Genomic DNA, 24146 nt, shown 5'->3' with positions numbered 1-24146 from the left:
CATTTATGTCTCTGTGAGTTCTGTAGAATGGAGAGTTTAACATTATTGGTGATATAATGTTAATGTTTAGTCGTGATAAACAGGATGTTTGGATATAGAGTACAAAATTGTTATACCATGAACAGGACATTGCTGCCACCTGCCGACATTTTTTGCAACTGCAGCAACAGGCTCGTTTATTGCCTATTAATCTGTTAAGAATTGATTTGAATGCTGACAGAAATGTTAAAAAGGAAATGTTCTTTTAGGAGTAAATTCCAGAATATTCCAGACTATATGTTGTAATACTATTATAATAAGAATAGAACATACAATACTATGTAATATATTAATACACACACACATATATATATAGCCTACTGCTCAAAAAAATTAAGGGAACACTAAAATAACACATCCTAGATCTCAATTAATAAACATCTTTGAAATCAGTTGAAAATCTCTCATTTCTACCTGTTGTCTGTTCCATTTGCACACGAGCAGATGAAATTGATTCACAATCAGTGTTGCTTCCTATCTGAACACGAAGTGTGGATGACTTGAAGTTACATTGTGTTGTTTAAGTGTTCCCTTTATTTTTTTGAGCAGTGTATATATATTAGGGGTGGGATGCGATAAAAAAAATTAATCAAATTAATTAGAAGCTTTGTAATTAATTAATCGAAATTAATCGCATTTCAGTATTTAACATGAGAAATATTAATTTAAGTTTGAATGATGAATGAATCAATGAACATAAGCATAAACTTCAACATCTTGTTTATTTTTCCACCAGTCTACTACACAGACCAATAGATGAGTGCAGAAAACAGAGCAAACAGTTTTCAGAACACTGGAAATTCTGACCAAAAATGTTGTTTAATTTTAGGAGTTTTGCTCAGGATATTGGAAGAATAAAAAGAACTGAAGTAAATCAGAAGATGTTTTTAAATACCATTTTAGATGGTAGACTTTCTTTAATTTCCCAGGCCTTTGCCACAGGCATCTCCATAGTGCCTAGAAGTGGTCTTCTGCATGCTCAAAGCAAATGACTGGATCTTCCATTCATCATCTATAATATGAGCTGTCACACCAAGATAATTCTTGTGGCTAACTATGGAAGAAAAATAGTTCCATCGGATTTTGAATTCGTATTTGAAGCACTGAATTTGTTTGCCCTTGAATTTGAAGCTCTGAATTTTTTTTGCACTGAAATTATGCATCTGAATTTTGTTGCCTTTGAATTTAATGCTTATTAAAATACAATGAAAAAAAAATCGAGCGTTAAAAAATTCAAAAGATTTTTTTTCAAGTTGCTCGAATTCGATTGGTCAAATTTGGCTCACAAAATACGCGTGCAAAATTTCGCGTGCTAAAATACGAGTTCAAAGATATTCAGAGTAAACATCCGGGACACAAAGGATGAGCAATCGATTCAAGACTCCAATCGAACCAAATCCAACCAATCACGCTCCACTGGTCACGGCGCTGTTTGAAGCCACAGGCGGAGAGAGAAAGTGAGTTATGTCGGCGCACGGGATCGGCTCCTCTTCGGTGAGTGTATTTACTCCTTTATTTGTCTATTGTGGTGTTTTTAAGATTCAGTAAGATACAGTAAACGACGTGTTGCACATCAGAGGTTTGCGCTGGACTGATCTTTTTTTAACTCGCTCTGAACTCGCTATGTAGTCAACGTAGCTGCGTATGTGTGTGTCCGTCAGTCCACACTGTGCTTTATGATATTATATTTATCATAAAATCATTACATTCGTTTATTACTTCCTTACCAGTCGAGTAGTTTACAGCTGTTTTCAACTGTCTCCGTGGGGTAATGGTTAGTGACGAGAGCTTCGGACAAAACGGGCCTGACGAGCGATTTGTTTTTTAAAATTATTATTATATGTATAAAATCTTTCTCTCTGAGTTTACTTTTGGATAAGGAATTTATTTTTTCATTTTCTCTTCTGTTTATTACTCTAAACAGGTAGTTGGACGTGTCACAAGACAGATCAAGCAGTTAATGCCCGGTTCACACTACACGATTTTAGGTTGGTTTTTCAGTCGCCGACTGATCGGCGACAGAAACTGTGGTCGGAGGCAAATCGGCGATCACTCGTGTGAACTGCTGAAAGACGCTCGCCGAGCCGTCGCCGACTCGTCGCAGACGACCGGCAGATATCTAGCATGTTTAATATCTAGCATGTTTAATATCTAGCAGTCGGCGACTGAGAGTCGGCAGCAGCGTCTAGCTACAGCCAATGGGAACGCGGAGAGAGAACCGCGGCACCGCTGAAGATATCTCTGAAGAATGTAAAAAACTTTCAAGAATGCTTTCAAAACAGTAACCCAGTAAACACACAAAATCCTCACCTTTCTTACAACTTTACTACAACACTGTGTTTAAGTTATTGTGACAGCACTGGAGAAATAGTGCGATTGATTATATCTATGTTCACTGCAACGGAGAGCTCTCGTCACTAACCATTACCCCACGGAGAGTTAAAAACAGTTGTAAACTACTCGACTGGTAAGGAAATAATAAACGAATGTAATGATTTTATGATAAATATAATATCATAAAGCACAGTGTGGACTGACGGACACACACATACGCAGCTACGTTGACTACATAGCGAGTTCAGAGCGAGTTAAAAAAAGATCAGTCCAGCGCAAACCTCTGATGTGCAACACGTCGTTTACTGTATCTTACTGAATCTTAAAAACACCACAATAGACAAATAAAGGAGTAAATACACTCACCGAAGAGGAGCCGATCCCGTGCGCCGACATAACTCACTTTCTCTCTCCGCCTGTGGCTTCAAACAGCGCCGTGACCAGTGGAGCGTGATTGGTTGGATTTGGTTCGATTGGAGTCTTGAATCGATTGCTCATCCTTTGTGTCCCGGATGTTTACTCTGAATATCTTTGAACTCGTATTTTAGCACGCGAAATTTTGCACGCGTATTTTGTGAGCCAAATTTGACCAATCGAATTCGAGCAACTTGAAAAAAAATCTTTTGAATTTTTTAACGCTCGAATTTTTTTTCATTGTATTTTAATAAGCATTAAATTCAAAGGCAACAAAATTCAGATGCATAATTTCAGTGCAAAAAAAATTCAGAGCTTCAAATTCAAGGGCAAACAAATTCAGTGCTTCAAATACGAATTCAAAATCCGATGGAACTATTTTTCTTCCATACTAACAGAGGTCCAGTGATCTCCAATCAGAGCCACATTTGTGGCGCTCTTCACAATAACCTGTTTTACTTCCCTTTCCTCATCATACAGCTGCTGGATTTTATTCGACATTGTCTTTCTGTACGGCAGTTCGTAACTTGCATCAGTTGACGCAATGTGTAGCGCTTCTTGTAAGACTTTATCTTCGACCACAGAGAGCGAACAACACTGCAAATAATGTGACGCGTCATGTATAAACGCGTGCGGAGTCGCGCGCTACAGTCACTCGCGAAAGTTAAATCCAGTCTTAATGGTCCAATGAAGGTAATTTAAAAACCAGGACATTTACTCACTTGGAAAAAACCCGGGACAGGATGTGAAATATGGACATGACCCGGGAAATACGGACGTTTGGTCACCCTATCGTACTAGGAATACATAGCAGCTAAGTTATCATTACTGACCTGCACGTTAGCCCCAACACGTTTTGCGTTGAGGTGGTAACGAAGGGTGGAAGTGCTCCTGTGATAAGCGAATAAGCGATAATCTTATTACCTGTATTATTGATACCAGTGTAGAACTGCAGTAACACTACACCAGTCTTATCTATTGGTATTGGTACAGCTAATGTTCTAATGAACATAATGTCCTAATATTCAAATTAAATATTTAAAAACATTTGTTGTCCACACATGAAATATTGCACCAAGTGGGATAAACCACAGGAAGCAGATGAAATCCATAGTTAAATTTGAATGAACGGTTCCCTATTTACGTGACAATGAATACCAGAGGTGGGGACTCGAGTCACATGACTTGGACTCGAGTCAGACTCGAGTCATTAATATTAAGACTTTTGACTTGACTTGAAAAAATATTCAGAGACTTAGACTTGACTTGGACTTTTACACCAATAACTTGGGACTTGAATTGGACTTGAACCTGTTTACTTGCAAAGACTTGATTTTTTTTACCCCAAATCTAAATTTTAAAACGCATATTAATATTTATAAAGTGCGCCCCATTAATTTCATTTCCGTCCTTCTGACGCAGACCGGTCCTCTGCTTTTCTACACTCTGTACGTGTGTGTGCATGAGCTGCAGCACAACCAATCAAATGGGGGGTTGGCGAACGTAAATTTTTACCGGGCGGGTGTAAAATGGACACAAATTAAGTATTATATCGCGATCGATCGATCGCCAGTGGTTGGTGCCAGAGCGAACTAGTAACTCATTGAATCATAGATGTGGATCAGAGGTAAATAAACTAGATTTTTTTCCGGCGTGAGAAATCGGATGTGTGGCGTGAGAGCGTGTGAAGACGGTCAAATGCGTGTGTCTCACGCTCAATGCGTGAGAGTTGGCAACCCTGGGTTCTGTATCTGAACTCGGGGAAGAGAGCCTCTCTCTGTGACCATCATAATATCCAGTTCTATATCAGCATGGATTGTGTATTTGAAGACATCTACGTCGAGAAAAAAATATATTGACAAAAGTGGAGCGAGTTTTCAGCTATGGGGACATCATTCATCGTGCACAAATGACATACAGACTTTTGGCCAGCAAATGCAATGCAGAATAGTTTACTGAAATGTCTAAAGTTGCAGATTCCTGTTAATTGTTCAGTTCTTATATTTGTTTGTCTTGTGTCACTCACACATGTTCTCCAAGAAACCAGATAAGAGAAGAGAGGGAAAATGCTGTTATGGTTCTTTGTATTGTACTGTGAAAATATCAGCACTTTTTATTTGAACATGGAGTTCTACTTATGACTTTTTCACAGAATATTTATTTCTGGAAAATTGTAGTTTAAAGTATGAATATTTTTGCAGCTAAGTTTAACAAATTGAACTGTGCAATAAAGAGGTGTAATTTTAATTTTTTTTTATACTTTGTGTTTTCAGTTGCACATGTTTTATCAAGATTTGAGGAGAATACAGATTTAAAAAAGAACGCATGTCTATTATTTACATTCAAAATATACCTGCAACATAGGTAAAAAAAAAAAAAAAAAGACTCGAAAGGACTTGAAATTCCAGGTTTCAGACTTGGGACTTGACTTGACTATTGCCTGTCTTGACTCGAGACTTGACTTGACTTGAGTGTCTTTGCTTGAGACTTGACTCGGGACTTGAGGTATAAAGACTTGGACTTACTTGAGACTTGCAAAACACTGACTTGGTCCCACCTCTGATGAATACACAGGTAATCAGGGCAGTTTGTTATCTATGCGTGCCGTGGTGATGGACCGTAAATGATAAGACTGTGAAGGGTGGAAAAGGCAACATGAAGTCACCACTATCAAGGGAGGAAACGGAAACCTGACTGTGCACCCTGACATTCAGATCTAATCTGGTTATATAATAATGAATACATGTAACGGCTGATTTGAAAGAATCTAGATGGTATTTGGTAATATAGTTTCAACCAAGTAATATGGACCACAGCTGATAGGAAAATTCAAAAATAATCCCAGACACTGAAAGCTCCAAGAGATTTCAGAATGTCCTAGCCTGTGCCTTGTTGGATTACATCAGACCGCCATTAACTGAAATGTTAGGGATCTCGATGCTGTTGCAGTAGCAGCTTTGACCTTTTATAGTTTCTCTCATGGTTGATTTACACTGGGGGTCACATGGCATGTGTGGTTCCAGGTTTAGTCCGACGGCAACAACAGCAGCTCTCAAATGAGAAAAGAGAAAGTGGTTGTGGATGTGGATGGTTTTTCTGTCATTATAACACTTCCTGACAGAACACTCCTATTGTGTACAGTATTCTGCAGAACACCGCACTATATAAATAAGACGAATCACGAGTCATGACTCATTTTTTTAAAAACGTTTATTGTTTTGTGGGTGACATTCTCATTCAGAGCTTTTTACTGCAACATCTGTATACGCAATCAGACCACTAGATGTTCAAGCACAGTTATGGTATGAACACTCAACACTGAACATCTTACAGTACGATCTGGAGAAAGACATGACTGAAGGACATTTTGGTCATCTCCTCATATGAGCCCAATGCCATGATGATTCTAAACATGTAAAGCCTAGTTTTAGTGGGTTCTACATTATGAATGACAGCAGGGCTCTGACACAGGTGCAGGTCAACTGCTTACATGTATGTACCATGGGCACAGTGTACCATTTGTGCATGGCAGCTTTCTGCAGTCAGATTTTGCCTGCCTCCCTCATCCAATTTTGGTGTGCAGCGTGTCTGATATGGTTAAGGATACGGACAGGCCTTTGCAGAAATGACATAAACATGTCCTGAACTCTAGGCTACAAGTGCCTGCAACTGTGCCATTACTTAACGGACGACCATATGAGGACCCTGCATTTAAAACGGGCTCCAAGCGCTCTAGTTCAACTGGTGTCTTACTAAAATCAAAATGTTCTTCTCAAGCTTTTTTTATTAAGCAAGAATGTGGAGCAACTTAATGTCCCCATTTCACAAACCCACTCACCCCCGCAGACTACACACACACACGCGCGCGTACACGCACGCACACACACACCCCTAAACGAAAACAAAAATGCACATAGATAAGTAAAAAGAACCATGTAAATAAATGAATAGTGTTGCTGACATCAATAAAAAGGGTTTATGCTGCTGGCCACGCAGCTCCTGCATTAACCCTCTTTGTCAAGAACTTTCTTCACGCTGTCAAACACCTGCGTAAAGTATGAAGGAGTGTAAATCAGATACATAAGAAGAATAACATTTGTGTAAAATTATTCAATGTTGCGAATGTTATCGACCCCTTTTCAAATGAAAATGTTTTTGCTGATACCCTCCAGCAAATTAAATACTTTGAACCAACGCATCAAAATAAACACAAAGAGAAAAGTCTCAGCAGGTTTGAATCAAAACATAAATGATTAACGTGCAATAAAATCCCCACATCTCAAAGCCAGACCAGACGTGGCGACCTCACCTCGTCCACGGAGCGCGAGGCGTCGATGGTGCGCACCTTTCCCTGCTGCTCGTACTGCTCGATAATGGGACGGGTGCACTGCAGGTACGTCTGGATCCTACGTGCAAAAAACGGAGGTCAGGGGTCAGGCCAAACGCACAAGGCCCGGCTGCCGTCAGGGCTGGAAATCCGCCCAGTTTGGCCATTTCCCACCAAGCCGGACGCAAGACACGACGCTCGGCGGGGGAGTCGGCAAGCTGGGCCAGATTCCGGCCGTGCCGGCCCGGAGCGGGACGCGTGCACTGTTCCGGGCAGCATGCAGAGGGCAGTGATGAAGGGACGACCTTTTCACCAAACTCTCTCTGTTGTCGTCGCTGCGGCCGCTGCTCTTCCCTCGCTCCAGACACCTGCCGACGCAAACCTGCGGCAGGGAACCCAGGACACCGTCTTAGTCCAGGTCAAAAATAACAGACACTGGAGCATCAAGGGACACTGAATGACATTGTGATTCTCATTAAAACAAGACAATAACTATTCTGTGCGTATTTTCTTGTCAAACGCATTTCCCTGCTAAGTTAGATATTTAAGAGTAAAAACTACAAAATAACTCACTTCGTTATCGCAGTCAAAGAACAGCACAAATTTGACGTCGGCTTTGCCATCCATTTCCCTTGTCCAACCTTGTAAGTTGTCCTGGTTCCGGGGGAAACCATCAATAAGGAACCGAAACTTGTTCTCGTTTGCCATCATGGTCTTCTCCATTGCCTAGACATGATAGAGTATGGGTCAGGGGCAGCTGTAGTGATCCTATAGCTCACCTGGTGTAGCAGCTGGCAGGTGTACCAATGCCAGGGTCATGGGTTCAAATTCCAGGAAATGTAATAATAAACCAATAAATATTTGGAGCTCTGGTTAAGAGTAATGCTGAAAACATAAGTGCTTACATATCCTTAGTAATTATGCTTAGAATTATCACAATGTACCATATGTATATTGCTATAATACAGGGCTATATAATGACGAGCAGTTATCCAAAGGTACTATCAAGTAATACAATTTATCGGGGAGGGTGGGGGAGATACAGCATGAGATAAGGACTCAAGGGTGTAGCCATGCAGCATGTCAGCCAACTTCAACCAGCACACAGTCAACAGTAGCTCTGCAATAACCATCTGAATCTGGAGACAACCTCCAAAAACAACAACTCTTCAGGTGATTGGTTTTACTCTAAACAGTGGTTTTCAGCTGCCAGAGTCTAAAACAGAGGCTCCCACGGCTAAGACCTGACCCCAGGAAGGTGCCGGGGTCACAGTTCAGGACTCTTCGGGTCGGCTAGCCTGTGGGCTCGCCATTAAACACTGCTTATAGATTCTGACCAAACTGAGTGCAATATTCTAAAGGCGGGGTACAAATGGTAGTGCTTGTGCTTGGGCTTAGTGCTTGGTAGTGTAATGCTCTGGTGATATTTGCTGGGTATTTGTTGAGTGGATACGTCATTATCTACACTCCATGTTATATGACTGTATCTATATATCCATAGGCTACAAGTTCTTTTTTTAGCCATTTCTTTTTACTCAGAAGATAAATGACCAATGTCAGTGGCCCCTTTCATGAATGGTCTGTTTGAAATCCACGTAATGCATAAGGTAGAGGGTTAAAGGTCATTCTTAAAACTTTATGACTGCTTCACACTACTTTCAGGTACTTTCATGCTCACTAACTATACAGCAGGTTCTCTATGCAAATATTTGTCCTCACACTGGCTTGATCATCTAAGCCTTATTTTAGAATTTGAACCCATTCAAAAAAAAAAAATCCTTCTGTATAGCAGATGTTTCAATTTTGAAGCACCAGCGACTCTGTGTTCCTGCCACATTCATGTAGAGCGTTCTGACCCTGACTGAGCATGCCCAGAGTCATACCTGGTGGGAACTGTACAATCAAAGATTGGCACAGCTGAAGGTCGTCATCGCAGGCAAGTTTAATCTACTCTGAGTCTTTAAACAACTGATGAGTTGTCTGCCAGCTTAGCTGTTTCAGGAACTTGTAGGCAGACTAGCTTACTGTAGACAGTCCAGCTACTGAACACACGGCCCCTTGTTCCAATGAGATTCATATGCGGATCGTAGCAACCATGCTACCTTTCAGTCATATAAGCCAGACAAACACAGAGAGTTTACAGATCTCCTCAAACCTCTGGCAAACATCCGTGTGTGACATATGTACACACGAGCAAGCCATCGGCTCACCATGCTACATACATGGGAGTGGGAGACAGTGCTTATAGGGCCATTTATAAGGGCTAATGGCTTATAGCTAACGCCTGCCCTTTGATCGCAATGAGGTCACTCACGAAAGAGACGTGTACAGTGTACAGGAGTCTACTACAGCAATGCCAGTACAACAGCAGTGCCAGGAGCTGCAGTATACAACCTGACTCAGAAATGTAATTAGACATTTCAACTACAACTACAAGTAGACCTAGAATAGTGATCACTCGACATGGATCAAGCATGTACAGCATGTATTGCTTAAAGATTCTCTCAAATTATGACATTTTCCACAAAGTTACAGCTAGAGTTGGTGGGGGGGGGGGGGGGGGGGGGTGACTGGGGGCATGACACGACACCATGCATGGCGTTCAGCTACACAGAACCACAAGTACCTTCCTCAGTAAGTTGATGGTGATTTCCACAGGAACGATCTTGCCCTCTTTGATGTAGCTGTCAATGATCTGGCCGGACTTGGAGTCTGGGCGTCCACGCTCCTCCCTCAGTAGGTCTCCGGCGGACAGGTGAGTGTAGCCGTAGTGCTGAGACAGACAGGCAAGGTGAGCGTTAGCACTGGCCGACGCAGGCCTTGATAAGACCAGTTAGGGTTGCTGCCGTTTACATACCATTCCCCATACAGACATATAATACCGATTTCAGAGAATAGAAAGCGTCCGCTTATCCGGTTGCAGCTAAACTTTGTAATTTATCCTAAATTCTATGCTACTGTTAAAAAATGCTGCATTTTTTTTTCCTGAGGCAGATAAAGGGGGTGGTGTAAGCTGGTCTTCACTAGTGTGGATGAAATGCTTTGACTCACTGTTCAGTTTTAAATATACAAACGTTCCTTCAGCCGGGTACAGGACCATTTACCGTTATGTGTTTTTCTTTCCACTCCTAACATTTGCGACGCAAAATCCAGCTGCGTAAATTAAGTAGGTCTACGAGTCATAATAAACGTCGTTAATTTAAACCAATACATTCACACTATGGACGGCGAAACAAGGTCTATCACTCGTAGCGACAATAACGGAATACAACAAATAATTCCACTGGTTAATACAGTTATGACACAAAAACCTAAAGGGAAAGATTTTGGTGATAAAAGGTCTGTAAAAGATCTTGGATCAGCAGAATGCATGACAAGGCTTTAAAACATGTGCGTCTTGGGGGTTTACTGAGCTGCAACTTTCCTTTCAAACTTCTTTTCCTTTCATGATTCATCTGACAGCGACACCCGTATGTGTGTGTGTGTGTGTGTGTGTGTGTGTGGCGGGGTCTCGCGCATCCCACCAGCCTTCTACTGCTCGCGCTCGCCTTACAAGTAACAACACAAATACACACACACTTAACGGGTCAACCTTACATGAGGTGCCGCGTCTCACTATTTTAAATGTATCTTAAGCTGGGACCACACCGTGGCGGTCAGGAAGGGTAACCAGGACACACAGTCCTGACCGACACAGAGGATGAAGCACAGACGTTACAAACACATGTAAATGAAGGACTTTTGAGCTACAACTACAGTCATAAGTTGGTTGAATAATATATTTTCTCGGAATTAAAAGGAGGCCATATGAATTGTAGGACAACTCGCTAATTAGCCCTTCTGGAGAATAGGAAGAAAAGCAAAAGCTTGGTGTCTCACTAAGAAATGAAAAGTGTGCTTTAGAGGACATGCGGAAGTGCGTTAGCTAGGATAGCCCCATCGGGCGCTGCACAGAAAAGTAAGTCAGGGTGTGTCGGAGCTGGCCATGTTAGGACACTGCTGTCTACATCCGTTTCATTTTGGTACCGATTACTTTACAATCCCGTAATCGCAAACGTCTGATCTCCATCGTTCTTACCTCCACAATCTTAGCGCATTGTGTCCCCTTCCCTGCGCCAGGCCCGCCCAGAACGAATACAACTTGCGGCTTCATAGTGAGCACGATCCTACGCACAGCGCCCGGAACTCTCGCAGACAAGCTCCGAAGTGGCCCGACGATCATAAACCAGGACGACTAGAAAGGTTACTTCCCTAAATGAATGACGACCGACTCCCAAGCGTCGGCTACAGCTAGTTGAATGACTGGTAGGTGCGTGTCAAGGAAGTGCGCCTGGTCCCTTTCCGCTGTACACGTTTACAGCCAATGAGCGAGCAGAAGGGACGGTCGTTTAGCATAAACCACGCCCACAATTCTGAAGGCACTGTGGAGCGCTTGGCCCCGCCCCCCTCCGTGTATCCTTCGCATCAGCACTGGTCCCCTGAACAGCGACCGTCCTCGCGGAAATGAGAGCGTCCCCACCAACCTGCGATCACACGCGATTAAACTCCGCTTATTTCTCGCCAGATTAATTAGTCTGTTCTTAAGAATTACTGCACGCATCTAAAATGCGTCTGGAAGATTCACCAGATTCCAGTTCACCAACACGTTGTGCGTGTTTGTTTCACCTCTCACTTGTGCAGGATCTCTTCGGAATGGATATAAGGGTCGGGAACACACAAAGGAAAAACAGAGAAATATACATTTGACTCACGAAGAAGGATGCGTGTTTAACGTATTCTCCGCTTGGCTCCTGTAAATTAAGAAAGAAAGGGTAACCGGGTGAGCTGATGTCTCGCCTATACTACCGAGCGCATATTTGCAAAAGGAACTGCATCAACAAAATATCGGGTATGTCGCTCACTCCGAGGAAAGCCACCCGAACACCCGCCCTGCCGTCGCATCTCCCTCTTCACCACTGACATGACAGCGCCCAGCAAAAAAACAAGGATCAAAGGGCTCAGACCTACAGTCGGACGTGGGAATTGGAAGAGGAGACAATACGGGCTGCCGCCGGGTGTCCGGACTGGGGGAGGCCGCATCGCATCTGCTGGGGACAAGCACCAAGGGCAGTGCGGCACTCCGGCTCGGGGAAGGGCGAAGAGAGGTGTCAGTGTACCTTTCAACCCCTTTCGAAAAAGCGCCTCGTCGCTACTGCATTTCCGATTTTTTCCTCAATTATGTCTTAGTCCCGGGCACGAATATTCGACCACATGCCATGATATATTTTTACATCAACTATGGTGTTTATTTTGCACGCCGGTGATTTTATCGACCGCACTGTGAGTTGGGGACAGAGACACGGGTCTGCGTTTCCAGAATAATTGATTATACAAGGGTCCAATGAACGTTAGATATTTTCACATTTTTCCGTCGCTGGTCATACTGACGCTCCTTATTACCAGGGCAATGGGTTGCATTCAAAGTATCGCTTGTAAACCGCGTATCAGACGCGAGAACATCGTGGTGTATGAGGTGTCGGCCTCCATTGACCAGTGTCCAACAGTAATTGAGGAGAACTCGCCGATCGTGTTGCGTTACAAGACTCCGTACTTTAGAGCGTCGGCCGGAATCGTCATGCCGCCGGTTCCGAGAAACGAGACGTGGACCGTGGGCTGGATTCAAGCTTGCACCCAAATGGAATTCTACAATACATACGGCGATATTGGGATGTGAGTAGTGGGTGTTGACCCAAATACATTAATTATTAAGCAGGCTTTCTGTAAGTAAGACATACTGAGTACCTGACATTACATACTTCAGCGTAAATGTCACATGAGGAGCAGAAGTCTAAAATATTTGAAGAAAAAGACAATCCTGTAATATATCTGCAAATTACGTTTTTACTCAATATCCTTCATATCTATTTGCCTGTTTACCTACAGATTTGGTGGTTAACTGTTCTGAGTTTTATTAATGATTGTTTTGTCCCTTGCTCTCTGGAAATGGGATAAAAACATGAAATAACTGCAAAAAAAGGAGGAAACAGACCAATAACAATCAGATCAATTTAATTCACAGATCAGCTCCACCTCCAGTCTTTTTTCATACAGCGTTTTTCAAGTGTTTGAATGAAACACTTAATGAACACATTTCGCATTCATCCTTTCATCTTCTCCATTCTCTGTCTACTCTAGTTTTACTCCCATGATGCAACGCTGCATCTCTTCATCTGAAAAGTTGGCTCTCGTTAGTCTCTTCTTACCGTGACTCTCTCCTCCACCCTAACCCTCACCCACCCCCACCTTGCTGCAGGTCCAGCTGGGAGCTGCCAGAGCTCCGTGAGGGCCGAGTGAAGGCCATCAGTGACTCGGACGGTGTCAGCTACCCATGGTACGGCAACACGACCGAGACAGTGACCATCTCGGGCCCCACGTCCAAACCGTCGCGGCTGACGGTGAGCATGAACGACAACTTCTACCCGAGTGTGACGTGGGCCGTGCCAGTGAGCAACAGCAACGCACCCATGCTGACGCACATCACGCGCGACCAGAGCTTCATCACGTGGCTGGTGGCCCTCAACGGCGCCACTAAGGAGCGCATCGTTCTGCAGACGGTGCGCTGGCGTATGCGCGTGGACATCGCGGTGGACCCCTCCATGCCGCTGGGCTCCCGCGCCACCCTGGTGGGCCGACCGCACCAAGAGCAGCCCCACATCCTTGCCAACAATGAGCCCATGCCCCCCAACGCGCTGGGTAGGCCCAACGCCAATGACGCCCAGGTGCTGATGTGGAGGCCACGGAGGGGGGCGCCCCTAGTGGTCATCCCCTCCAAGTAGGCCTGAGTTCACAGTTCCTGATCCTTACTGTACGCAACACCATTGGACCATGGGAAATGTAGGCATGGAGGTAGGAGTATGCTCTTTCTGGTTTACATGGTGCATTTGGGTGTTGGACTGCTTCGGGAGAGGAATTCTCCTAGATCTAGACTAATCCAAACCACATGACTGCCTTTATCCGGTGCTGGATCGTATCTGGATTTTACTAATAACACCACATACTGCATGAGAGACACTGTGCATTTGATGTCATATGACACAAAATGGACTAAGTGGCATCGACCCATGTCCATTATATCAACTTGGAAATTCACTGTTTCGACATTTCAACAGCTGCACAAAACCTTCGACGCTCCCATGGAACTTGAACAAGGCTGCACCAGAGGCCGCTACACGTCAGCCGACGGAGTCAGCGGCTTCTCCGCGAAGTCGAAACGGCGCGGAGAGCTTGAGCACAGTCGGCGAGGCCCGAGCCCTCTGACGCCACGGGTCGTGTCTGCCGGCGTCATCCGCTCGCACGCACGCTGGCTCGCGAGTGCTGGTAGGAGTTTGTTTATCCTCGCCGAGAGTCCGAACGAGTCCATTCGCTCGGTGGTCACCACACCGTAGGCATTTTCCAGATTAGTCACTAGCCATACGCTCTCCATCTGTGCTATGCTGCCACGTGGCCTTTTCAATCTGTCGTGCCCTTTCTGCTCTCCCTGAGACTCCATAGGCTCTCATTACAGTTTTATATCTAAAAATAAATAAATGCCTTCACTAACATCTTCTTGACCCCAACCTGGCACATTGTCAGTATGTCAGATTATGGAATTGTTTTTCACGACTGAAATCTTGCTGCAAATGTAATGCCATAAATACAGGAAGTGTAGCAAGACAGGCTGGGGGGAGGGAGGGTGTGGTTAGTTAGCTGCATGAAATTTAGATTTATCCGCCCCCTACATCGGGATGGACGAATGTTTGTCAGGCTAAGCGATTATCCCTGATTGCTTATTGAAAGTGTTTGCAAAAGTACAAGGTGTCAAGTATAGCTGAAGTTGTGTCTGAGAAAAAAATGTTACCTATCCCCTACCTCACACAGGAAAAATAGCTTTTTTGCTTACCTCAACTAAAGGTACTGAAGATAAAGATTAAGCTATTAAAGAATCTATGGATCACTCCTCTCAGCTACCCTCTAGCAACCATTGGCAATCATTTCTTAGTTGCAGCTGGTGGGAATCCAGAGCATTCCAGTCTAATCCTGTCAGGCCGTCGAGATGATCACCTGAATGATAAGAATATGCAGTATTGGAAGAAGCAGTTTCCGAGAAACCAGGGCCCAGAACACCAGCAGTGTGTGTGGTTTGGATATATACCTGAAAAGCATTTATTCCAGCATTTTGATCTTGAATGATGACGTTTCAACATATGACTAAAAAATGTTTAATTTAGAAAATGTTTAAAAGTTCACTTTTTGATAAAGAATATTATGAAGAAAGATTTACAAAGATCAACTCTAATGCCATAACTATTGATTCCTTCTATTAAAAAAATCGCTTGTTCATGTTTATATAATTTCCCATTACAAAACAAGTCTATGCAATGTCAGAGTACTAGATAACTGTGGCGGGCAGCCTTGGCCTGCGAGCATGGAACTTAGGTATGTGCAGTAACTAAAGAGAACTTTCACTGCTTTCATTTCCTGCATGCAAGTGGGTTTGCATAAAACAAACTGTGATGTGACATATGTTTCTGTTAAATGTCCAAGCTAAGAGCAGAGAGCTCAAACCACCTTTCCTTTTTGAGCTTCTAATAAAAGAACACTGAGCATCTGACAAGTTTGATTTCAGCAGTTCTTACAAGTGCCACTAGAGGGTGCACGTCGGAACTGGATGAGTGATTTATTGTGCCATGTATATTTACTGAGGCGCAACTAATGCCCTTGAAAGTAATGACCTTTTAATTTTACCATATTTGCATAAAATTGACAGCGTTCCTTGATTCTGTATTCAAGGGCCTTTGTTGAACATTTAATGTAAACTATAAGTTTATACCAGATACTAGTAAGACAAATAAAAAAAATGTTTTCCTCCAGTCAGAGCGACCACATATGACGTAAACTCAAAGGAACTTAACCAAAACGTTATTGTGTGGGCCTGATGAAGTCTTCTTCACAAAGTCCTTCTCACAAAGTCCTCTTCATGTGATTCTTCTCATAAAGTCCTCACAAAGTTCTCCTTACAAAGTGCTCCTTACGTGGTTCTCCTCACGTGGTTCTCCTAACAAAGTGCTCCTTACGTGGTTCTCTCACCATTTCTCAGCCCACTTACATTTGTGCATTCTCCTGCCCTCCTTCATATGCTAGCCTAGATCCTCCCCTCCGCTCAGGGACTCAAGAGTCTCTGCGGGCGCCTTTTGGTCCCGTGATACTCACCCTGTCTGCTTTGCTATTTCCTACGTTATATTAGAGCTGACAATGGGCTTCCGGTTAAACCCGTACAGAAATGTAGCTGTGATGACCAGCACCGACCCCATGAAGAACAGTCTACGAAAGATTTGAGGAAAGATTAGCAGATTCTTCATTTTGCTGCAAAATAACAAAACACATATACTGTTTCGGGAATGGCAAGAAATACCTGGTAGGAACAAAGTCATCTAACCAGAAGTATGAAATCAAACTGGATAAAATGATGGAGATGGATGTGGCGAAGCCCTTCAGGATGTTGTCTGCGTACTTGATGACTGCTGCAACGACCAACCCACCCAAAGCCTGAAATCCAAAGGCAAAAGAAGTATAACCTTTAGTTAAAAACAGACATTAGACTTTGTCATTTATTTCCTTGGTCTGTTTTGCTTTATATTAGTCTGAATACAGAAGGAAAAGGTGGAGTTGACGTTGATACACCTGCAGAAGTACCACAGTCCAGGTGATGCTGTTATAGCCCTGGAGAAATCCATCCTTTAACACCCTCTCTCCATCATACACAAACACTCCCAACAGACCAAAAACCAGGCCAAACAAACCTGCAGGTAGAGGCACAACCAGAGAGACAGAGGGAGAGAGAGAGAGGCAGAACGAGGGTGAGGGACAGGGACAAAGAGAGACAAAGAAGACTGGGCTGAATGTCCAGCCTGTTCAAACACACATACTTGTTTTTCCCCATTGTGAACCTTAAAGATAAAGGTAAATGCTCCACCAAGAGTGAATATTAGCTCAGTTCTGGTTAGCCTTAGTAACGAAAACCAGGCAAACAAACAGCCGTGGAAGAAGAATCAACCTCACTGACCTAACTGAATATTACGGATCCAGACGCTTTGTTTAGTCTCTTTGAGGATCTTCTCAAAGTAAACACCTGCAAACCCACTGGACAAACAGGCCACTAACACAGCAACCAACCCCACAAACTGAGTTCCTGCAGACAGGTCCACTAGCGCCGGGGATAAAGTAGGTTCCAAAGGCCACTGTGGGTGGGGGGGAAGAGACACACACACACACACACACACACACACACACACACACACACACACACACACACACACACACACACACAGATACGGAGAATGAGATGGAGGGGACAAAAAAAGAGTCTGAAAGCCATCATGCTGTCTTCTACTGTAGCATCCCAGTGAAATATCACAATGGTAATTATCAGCAGGTCGTTACCTGTACGAGCACCACGCCTGTCATTAGAATGAGTAAGGACAGCCACTGGTAGCTGCCAAGTCTCATGCCAAGCATAGACACAGAGAAGAGAGCAGTGGTGAGGATCTTCAGCTGATACGTGACCTGGAAAACCCATGGAATGGGGGACAGGGTTCAGAACAAACACACGCGCAGCAGAAGCCCATGGTGACACAGCACGTCTGCCCCAGCCTCTGCAGAGCAATTCCTAAGGGTCCTTCTGCTTCGTTCACCTGGTAGGTGGCAGCATCCAGGTGGGAGAGAGCCACGTAAAGCAGGTTGTTCTGCAGGGTGTAGATGCCCGATGGGATGGTCAGCTTCAGGGTCTCCAGGGGCTTGCACACAATCTCATCCCAGAGAGTCCGATTCAGCGCCTGTACGCTGAACCCTGAGGACGCAAGTGCTGGAATCATCTCAAGCTGCAGAGCTATGCTGAACTGTTTTTCCATGTTTTGGGGTCTAAGGCATGACATATATCAGGTGTAACCATGGCTGGGAAGGCAATGAGACCAGAAACCCGACAGAAGAGTCCAAATAATCTCAGCACACCTGTGAGAATCGCTAAGCAATAAATATGTAAGTAAACAGGAAAACATAATATGTTTGGCCCTATAATAATGGTTTAAATTGGTAGAAGAAGGTACAGTACAGTAGCATTTACCATAGGGTTTGAACTCTACAGGTCCGGCAGCGTTGTGCCGCACTACACTATACCAACCTCTAGATGGGGTTAATTCCCAAAAAGCCAACCTAAGCTCCATAACACAGTCTTCTGAACAGAGACTTACTGTTGTCGTTGAAAATGAGCAAGGTACAGGCGAAGATCTTGAGCAGCTCGGCGCAGACCACGGCCGACGAGGCCAGGTAGCGGGGGCCCTCTGCCTCCTGCGTGCGCGAGTAGCGCATGGTCAGAACCAGGGTGGTAGTTTGCAGCACCAGCAAACCGAGAGACGTGTACTTCTGTTGGGTGGACACAGTCGCCCGCGACACCCCGGGACCCTCGCCAGGACCAAGTATGAACTGCGAGTGGAGAGATATGTATTATATACCCTTGAATAAAAAGACAATTAAGTGAGAAAAGTGAACGTGTTTTAATTTAATTCCATGCTAGGAAAAATAAATGCTAGGCTTCCCATGCTAGTTTCAAATTTTCACATGACCAAATTTAATGTGGCTTAAAGGAACAGAAACCATATAGCAGATGTAGTTTTTTTCTATATCCAACCAACGACTTTTTGAATGCATATTCAAAGTTGCTTTTCGCTGATGGAGAAAAGGATCACGAAACGGTGTCATCCATTTGAAAGACCAAGTCACAGCATCAAACAGCTTAGGCAGGATTAAAAAGGGGTTTACGTAACTTTCATGTCATTCGATCTTGTGTAACATTATCTGCACAATATCAGTTCAGTTGTGAACCCATTATAGCACATAACAGCACATACAAAGACACACACAGTGTTAATAACCCTGAAAAACGATAGCCACAATGTAACACTTAGATCCGTGAGAGTTAAATGATCTGATTTGCTGTTGTTCGCTTCTTTTTCATAATCCAGGTGGATTTTTCTTTTGAAAAAAGCGTGAAAACCTACCTGCTCCCGGCCATTCGGCATGACTGAGGTGTTCTTAGGGAGGTCCACTTTCCTTTTGATTCAAAGCATGTATAGCAGCATTCCATGAAGGCCTACAGGCTCGTCCTTTTCTGGAAACAAAATTCATTGAAATCTCGTAATTGAGGAATTACATTTCTCCAATCCAGAAATCTGATTGAACATAATTAACCTGAATGTCTAGATGGACAGACTCACTCATAGAAGACAAAGGGTAATACAATAATACAAAATATGAGACATGAGGAAACAATCATTAATGTGAAAACATTTTTACTTCAACCGATACCAGTATGTGGGTGGCATTACGTATACTGGGGCTCTGTGTCCTGACTGCTGTTTAAATACAGAGCCAAGTGGTTTCTCCTTACAAGCCAGATATTTGGACAGTATAACAAATTGGTGTGCACCAGTCATCTAAATACTGGGGGTGAAAGAACATTGGTGAAATTTTGAGACGTTTGTCAATTGAAAATTGTGGAAAACTGTTTATAGTAAATAATGTTCAAGAGAATAATCTAAAAATCTAATGACATTGGAAGCATTTCTTTCAAGTCCCACCAAAAATGGATGAAGTTTCATCACTTACTTTAGCAACTGGCATCATCACCACCCAAGATGCACCATGGCCGAGTTTAGAAGTCCAAAGTCTCCTAGACACCTTCTTCAGTCCTTCTGCAGTACCAGTAAGTACCAGTCTTCTCACTTACAGGTAAGCAAACTCCTGTATTCTAAACCCACACTTCTCCACTTTTCTCTAATCAGCAGTTCTTTGGGGAGCAGTTGACAGTCACGCCCACTGAAACAAAGACTGCCAGGAGACAGACAAGCTGTGGATCCGTGAGCGTGTTGTCACTGTGACGCAACACCGCCATAAAGCGAAGACGCTGCTACTTGGTAGAAGTTCCACTGCGAAGAAACAGTTCACGTGGCTTCTCGGCTTGCATTTGACATTGCAGTTGACGTTGAGAGTAATTCTGGGATGCCCGGCAGGGAGGGAGGGAGGGAGGGAGAACATTAGTCTAACCTGACCGACAGCCTGGAGGAGTCAGAGTTGGAGCACGCTGTACGCCTTCTGTTGGCAGGTCTCCAGGCGGGGGAGGGGTGGAGAAGGACGGAGTCTAGACAATCCCTCTCTGTGTACAGGATTCAGTCGTACGATCTGTTGCTGGTCAGGGAACTCACACTCTCCACCCACAAACGAATCTGCCACATAGGCACGAGGGAGAGCCGCACTCTGGCAGCCCGTCTGCACACGTGTGTGATTGCACGCGCCAGTGTGTGAGCGCACGCGTCGGTGTGTGAGCACACTCGCCGTTGTATGAGTGCACACGCGTGCAGCAGCGTGGGCTATGGAGCCAACTGGACATTAAACGTTGAGGTGATGTCAGGAACGGTGGAGGAACCACAGGGCACACGTATCCTGTTTGCCATACGTGTCCACTGATCTTCAAGTTGGGAAGGTACTGAAAGCTTTTTGGGGCACATGGAGGTCAAAGAGATGTCAAGAATTGCAAATATATGAACAATGTACGAGTTCAGCAGCACACCATCCCCATTTCTTACATCTGTATCTGACATTTTAAGTTCTACTTAAGTACTCCCAAAAGTGATAATCCCTTCCCAAAATTGATAATCCCATCCCAAAAGTGAATCCAATACCAGAAGCCTCTCTTGTTTCATTTGATTAATCTGGAAGAGCTTCTTTCTTTCAGTCTTTTAAGATTGGATAAAAATATGATGCAGTTTTAGGAGACATATACATCATCATCTGATAAGTTTGATGTCCACTGGCACTGTTCTCTCTGTTGATGGTAAACGCTGTAATTTTTAACCTCACATATTCAGATTCAAACAGGAAATACAGGACTAGACATTAATATAGAGTTCCTGGAGCAACTACTGTCGGGTAGGTCATGGTTCAGTATAATGAAAAAAAACACAAATGACATCAAGCACATGTTATCAGATTAACAGTTGTCAGACTGTCAAGCAGACTACAGGCAATGCCACCTTGGTTTCATTTTCATCAGATAGATCAGCTGTCAGTCCATCTTGTTACAAATGTGTTATTCTTTTGATTCTTTTTTCTTTCTTTAGACACTTGAGATACTATACGTATTTTAGATGTAACAGCAAGGTGATCATTTGCATTTGTTTAGGATCAGATGCACTTGACTGATGAACTTAGTGAGCTGTAACTGAAAGCATACATAAGTATAAATTGGATAAAGGGTGTTCAGATAATATGTTTATTTGCATCTTTGTGTCTTTGCATATGCCAAGGATGCCCAGTTATGGTCCCGGATGTCCAGATTTAACACAGTGACATTATTGCTGTAACACATCTACTGAAAGTGGTAATACAACTGGTGTGTTTGAATAGGGTATTCATCTAACATCCCTCTGTTTCTCTGGTTGTGCCTCTACCTGCATATAACATATAAGTCATATAACATCAAGTATATTAATCTGTCCACTCAGGGAGTGTTAGCCACTGTGAATCAGTTTCACACTCGTTGGAGCAAGTGATAGAGGTGCACTAGAAAAGCACAAGTAAGACAGCCCTCCATAAGGGAGTTTTGCAGCTGCTGGCCACAGACAGTTACTCTCTCCTTATCCTTTCTGACTGATCCTGTAGATTATTCTCTACAGCGCTGTAGTTTTTTCTGTTCTGTTTGTGTCTTTATCGGCGCCGATATCGTGAGGCAGTACATGCAGCCCGTTGAGGTGGCACCAGCTCTTCCAGAATGTCACATCCTTACGTGAGATTGCAAGAAGGTCTTCCAGTGCGGTCACGGAGGTCACGGGAGTATCGTCAGAGTCTTACAAAATGACCTCCGGCAGGCGACTGCTGTGCGCAGTTCTGACCACGCAGACAGTGTGACTGTCATCTGCTGGGACCTGTGCTCACAGCCCAGCCCAGCACAGCACAGCTGGACTTGCCTTCATCGGCTCATCCTCTTCACAGAGCAGGTTCACACTGCGCCCCTATGACTGACGCCACACCGCGCCCCTATGAAAGAGTCCGGAGACGCCGTGGTGAATGTCCTACGGCTGAACTGCACTAAACATGCCAACAGCTATTTTACAGTAGGTTCTCTCAGGAAGATCACTGGATATATAAATATACATCCACACCCTTAGGTCAACCGTCTTACCTGTGTTTAGTTTAGGTTGGGTAATGACTTCCTAGAAATATTTGCAGTGACAAGTGACATCCATTCGGTTCAAAAAGATTAAATATTGTCCCCACACATACAAAAAGGTTAAAAAAAATAGTTTGGGACACAGAGAATCATTGTATAAGTACAGTACGTGATTCTGAATAGATAAGACTGAAGAGCTTAGTTCAGTACACACACGGCATGTGATACTATCAGGAGTGATATGAACTCAAGGCACATGAACTCCCCTCTTCACTCATCCACTCGCCTGCTAACACGCTGTGTTGCACCAAAGTCTCAGTGCTGCACTGGGGCTTTTCCATTATAACCCATATGGATCAGCACATGATGGAATTGCTCCTGTGAAAAGCTGAGTCAGGTGTGCTAGTGTCCAATTTCGCAGTGATAAGCTCATCTGGGCCTTACTCTTCTGAAATAGGCACCAAGTTTTATAGACATACATATGACAACCCTATATAGGATTGCCTTAAAAGCGACACTGTCCCTGACAGGGTGATGCCAGCATAAGCATTAAATGCAAACATTTAATCATGTAAACATTTAAGTATTAAAGACAAGCATAGCAATTCGGAAAAATAACATTCATCAAACTAGAATCAACGGTAAGTTTAGTTGCTTTTAATGTAGAAAAAGCTTTGCTTTATAAATGCTCACTGGCCGTCAGTAGCTTTCTCTCTCTGGGAATGCCCTGTGCCTTATAAATATAACACTATATGTACTATATAGCTGGCAGATCCTGTAACAAGTTCTTCATGTTGCACAGGATCTGGTCAGGCCTACAGAATCTGAAACACAAAAGCAGATAGGAAAGCCTAGTAGGCAGAGGCAAGCAAGGCAGACGTTACTATTGTGCAAAGATACCACTTCAAATAAGTTACCATCCATGGAGCACTCACTTGGGTTTTCAGTCACCCCAAGCCTTCTTGATCTAGTGGGCTATTCACCTGAAAGGATTCCATTTTGATGTCTAATACAGGAAAGGCAAATGTAACCCCATTCTTAACACTGTGTAGTTGGGTTATTACTATTCGTTGAGACCTTCTAAAGCCTCCTGGTGATTTCCCAGTGGATTATGAAGAAATTGCTCTGGTACCGGTTGTCAGAGAGGAGAGGAGGCTAAAAAATAAAACAATCACATGCAGACAGAAGCCAATATTTACTTAGGAATGTAGTTTTGTTCTGGGTAGTCCTTAATAAATAACCTGCTCAAACATTGCAAGCTTTGAATCCAAGAAAGTACAGAACAGCTTTTTCACTTTTTTGCATACTTCTTCTTAAAGGTCTTTTGGGAAGATTCTTGGGTCAACCACCTAATCAGGAAATAAGGAGCATGCTACCCACCGCTTAGTCCAAAGACATCATCTGATTCACAAGGTTCAAGAGAACATGGAAGAGGCCCAGGCCAAGCAAGTCAAGAATTGAAACTTGAATCTTGTTTCTGAGCTAATGCTATTTGATCAACACAACAGATGAGTATCTACCTCTGTTTTGGTATGGACAAGTTGATGGCAGCCTGGAGATGGGTCAGGGACCTTCATTCATAGACTCGAACGCTAGGATTTCAGACACCTGGTGAGATTAACATGCACACATAAAAGACTATATCCACTGTGAGCTCTATCATTAATGAATAATGAATTAATGAATCTTTTCTTCCTAGGTTGTTCAGCTCTATCAGGGCTTCTGCACCATTTCATATGCAGATGCAAACTGTATCCTTATCGTCAAATGTTATGTAGCTGCCTCTACATAATT

At 43.6% G+C, this 24146-nt stretch overlaps 3 protein-coding genes across 3 annotated transcripts; 1 reads left to right on the top strand and 2 right to left on the bottom strand.

Annotated features, from left to right (window-relative positions):
* Nucleotides 1-5979: 5979 nt before the first annotated feature.
* Nucleotides 5980-11458, bottom strand: cmpk (cytidylate kinase). Its single transcript, XM_076972635.1, has 6 exons — nucleotides 11193-11458; nucleotides 9741-9887; nucleotides 7688-7840; nucleotides 7420-7496; nucleotides 7097-7193; nucleotides 5980-6833 (listed from the first exon to the last, which is right to left on the bottom strand). Exons 1-6 carry the CDS (start codon nucleotides 11334-11336, stop codon nucleotides 6792-6794), a joined length of 660 nt encoding a protein of 219 aa, XP_076828750.1. The 5' UTR covers nucleotides 11337-11458; the 3' UTR covers nucleotides 5980-6791.
* A 141-nt stretch (nucleotides 11459-11599) lies between these two features.
* Nucleotides 11600-14367, top strand: fam78ba (family with sequence similarity 78 member Ba). Its single transcript, XM_076972634.1, has 2 exons — nucleotides 11600-12823; nucleotides 13407-14367. Exons 1-2 carry the CDS (start codon nucleotides 12495-12497, stop codon nucleotides 13927-13929), a joined length of 852 nt encoding a protein of 283 aa, XP_076828749.1. The 5' UTR covers nucleotides 11600-12494; the 3' UTR covers nucleotides 13930-14367.
* Nucleotides 14368-15337: 970 nt separating this feature from the next.
* Nucleotides 15338-20205, bottom strand: slc35a3b (solute carrier family 35 member A3b). Its single transcript, XM_076972633.1, has 9 exons — nucleotides 19793-20205; nucleotides 19186-19295; nucleotides 18379-18610; nucleotides 17824-17978; nucleotides 17573-17695; nucleotides 17196-17370; nucleotides 16814-16932; nucleotides 16545-16678; nucleotides 15338-16453 (listed from the first exon to the last, which is right to left on the bottom strand). Exons 2-9 carry the CDS (start codon nucleotides 19204-19206, stop codon nucleotides 16363-16365), a joined length of 1050 nt encoding a protein of 349 aa, XP_076828748.1. The 5' UTR covers nucleotides 19207-19295; nucleotides 19793-20205; the 3' UTR covers nucleotides 15338-16362.
* Nucleotides 20206-24146: the final 3941 nt, after the last annotated feature.

This window comes from Brachyhypopomus gauderio, chromosome 14 (assembly GCF_052324685.1).
Source record: "Brachyhypopomus gauderio isolate BG-103 chromosome 14, BGAUD_0.2, whole genome shotgun sequence".
Lineage (NCBI taxonomy): Eukaryota > Metazoa > Chordata > Actinopteri > Gymnotiformes > Hypopomidae > Brachyhypopomus > Brachyhypopomus gauderio.
Note: the sequence above shows the minus strand (reverse complement) of the source record. Positions and strands in the feature narration are given on the sequence as shown.